Genomic DNA, 2,894 nt, shown 5'->3' with positions numbered 1-2,894 from the left:
AGACTCACATGGGCTGGGGTGATGAAATCGAAACTTTCAACTGTCAGCCCTTTCTCCCGCAACACTTTAACCATCTTCTCCACATCCCTGTACCTGATCACCCTGTCTGCTCTGGAATAGAGGTACATCTGAGGCCAAGGCGCCGGGTGCTCTATCATGGCATCATAGTGGTTCCTGTGAAAGTACTTGGTCACAGGATACAAAACAATCCTGAGAAGGACAACGGCCACAGCAAACAGTGCCAGGAGGAAGTACTGCAGTAAAACATTGACTTTGGGCCCTAATGTAGTTTTGAGTGCTCTGAGGGCCCCTATAACGTTTTGACTGCCAGGGGCACTGTCCACAACCGTGCCCACCACACACAGAGTACTGAACTGCTTGTGACTGTGCAATAACTCAACCATGTACCGGTAAAGCATGAAGCCCCCATTGCTGAACACATGGAAGAAAACTGGGTTGTTCTCCACCTCGTAGTCAAACAAAAGTTCAAGTAATTTTTGCGCAGTGCTTCTTAGTTCTTTGTAGCCCAGTGATTCTGAAATAAAAACTGTCTTCAAAGGAGCTGTGTAGCGTAGAGTCACACATCCCTACCAAGAAAAGAGAAGCGATCATAAGTACACTATACATGGCTGTAACTATGGTCCACCTTTACATACCATTGGATTTTCTTTTATTAAAATAATCAGATTTCATTTGTTTTTCTTTTTGTTTTGATTTATTTGATTTAAGGTCACATTAAAACTTGACTTTTATGTACAGATTTTATTGTCTTAAGGCCTGTGCACAAGCATGCAAACCATAGTGATAAGTAAAACGAGTCCACACGAACAGATGATAATGTTCTGTTCATTATAAGCGTGCACTGCAGTTACGTCATCTGCTGCTTTAAATGCTCATAATCTTTAAACTTGGGTGGATTCTGATTGGCTGTCAATGATTTTACTATTCATCAGCTGGAAAAAAATGTAAAATTGTAAAAAAAAAAAAATAATAATAATAATAAAATTTGTTTCGTTTCATATTGTTCCTCTGTGTCGTTATCATTATAGCTGTGATGTGGACCTATTCTCATAGAATTAATGATTATTAAAACTTTTTATAGTTGTAGCATTACTAAATAATATTAAAATTAATACTAAACCGATGATGATCCAAGAGTGAAATATTAAATTACTATTTTTTGTGTGTGAAAAAAATTAAACACCAAATCTTTCTCAAAAGTTATAATGCTCAATATGAAACACGAGACATATGATATATTAGCAATATCACTCGAGTACGAGAGCGATACCGGCTCTATATCAGCATGGCTGTGAATAGGCCAGAGGCACGAGGCCGCATGATTTAACTTACAAAAAATATGAGATGTTGTGAAAAGCAGACTTTAATGGAAACTTTGTAAAAAAAATAAAAAATGTTAATTAATTAAACACCAAGTACAGACTATCCCACAATTCTGCTTCTAATAAAGTTCTCAAAAGTTATTAAAGTAACGCTCGATATGAAACATGAGACATATGTTTGAATAACACACATATACATTATATATATATATATATATATATACATATATATATATATATATATATAGTGCATCACTAACATGAGAGATATATGTTTATAACACACATATACATTATATATATATATATATATATATATATATATATATATATATATATAGTGCATCATTTCCAATGTAGTTGTGAAAAAAATGTTTCTTTGTTGGTATGTGGTATACATTAAATATTATTGAAATATTGTTGTGACAAGCACACTGTAATAGAAACGTTCACGACTTTCTGGAAAAAAATAAACATACACAAAAATGACAGAATTCCTCTGTGGTGCATATTTGAAGAAAAATTAAACATACTAGTGAGAGTGTGCGCTTAAGATTTTCTAAAAATCCACATGACCAACAGCGACCATGATTGAAGAAACAACAATATGTGTATGTTTTCAAGGCATAGGAAAATGTCTCACCTGTTCATTATAAATAGAGCTGTATTTGGCGAGATGTTTGTCTCTGCTGCCCGCCCAGCCTAGCAGAATAACGACTGGCTCCTTTGATCCCCGCCAGTGCTTCTCTGTCAAGATAGAAATAATGTGTCCAAACTACACGGATCCAATGATACGACCTATTCCTATTAAAGCTTTCCAATTTAACATCTCTAAATTAAGGTTTAAACACAGCTTCCAGGATTCCATTCATTTGCTCTAAATATACTGAGCATATGCGCAAGGAATTAGGCAACAGGGCAGCCCAGAGCTGCTGTCAGCCTCAGAGCAGCACTTACCTGAGATCAGTGCCTCTGGAAAAACTATGTTGTAATCTATACCATCATCCCCCATGTCGACGGTTATTTTCCCAATCGTCTGTCTGCCATTAACAACTGACTTCAAATGAGCGTCGCGTTACAGTGCTCTCGTGATGCTGAGAGGACAGTCACAGACAGGGGCGATACACGAGTGAAGCAGGCAACATCAGCGTGCCTTTGTTTCATACAACATCCGGGTCACGATTCACAAGCAACAGACAAATTCAAAATAAAGGTACTTTCAAACAAAAAGCAAAACTTTTTACTAAAAGATTAATAATTGTTAATGAAAATCAAACGATTCAAAAATATTTATGCTGTTTAAAATAAAAAATGACGACTTATCATTGTTAAATATAAAGTGCAATTTCTGGAAATCTACTACAATGAAATTCATACATTTGAAGTATTTTAATTCTCAAATACTTTAGAGCCACTGTAAGTGTATATACAAAGAAAGAGAATAAGAAATTATTGTGGTCCAAGTTGTGTATATGAGACAAAATTAATGTATCTCCAGTACTAAACCATTTTTAAACATGTATAAATCACAGACAAGCTCAAATTACTTTT

General features: G+C 35.2%; 1 protein-coding gene across 1 annotated transcript; it reads right to left on the bottom strand.

Annotated features, from left to right (window-relative positions):
- Positions 1-4: 4 nt before the first annotated feature.
- LOC107578673 (transmembrane protein 53) lies at positions 5-2,513 on the bottom strand (the record flags this gene model as incomplete). Its single annotated transcript, XM_016264605.1, has 3 exons — positions 2,301-2,513; positions 1,987-2,090; positions 5-587 (listed from the first exon to the last, which is right to left on the bottom strand). Coding segments are annotated over exons 1-3 (742 nt in total), but the record flags the coding sequence as incomplete, so codon positions are not given.
- Positions 2,514-2,894: the final 381 nt, after the last annotated feature.

This window comes from Sinocyclocheilus grahami, unplaced genomic scaffold, assembly GCF_001515645.1.
Source record: "Sinocyclocheilus grahami isolate Dianchi unplaced genomic scaffold, SAMN03320097.WGS_v1.1 scaffold11437.1, whole genome shotgun sequence".
In the NCBI taxonomy this organism is placed as follows: domain Eukaryota; kingdom Metazoa; phylum Chordata; class Actinopteri; order Cypriniformes; family Cyprinidae; genus Sinocyclocheilus; species Sinocyclocheilus grahami.
Note: the sequence above shows the minus strand (reverse complement) of the source record. Positions and strands in the feature narration are given on the sequence as shown.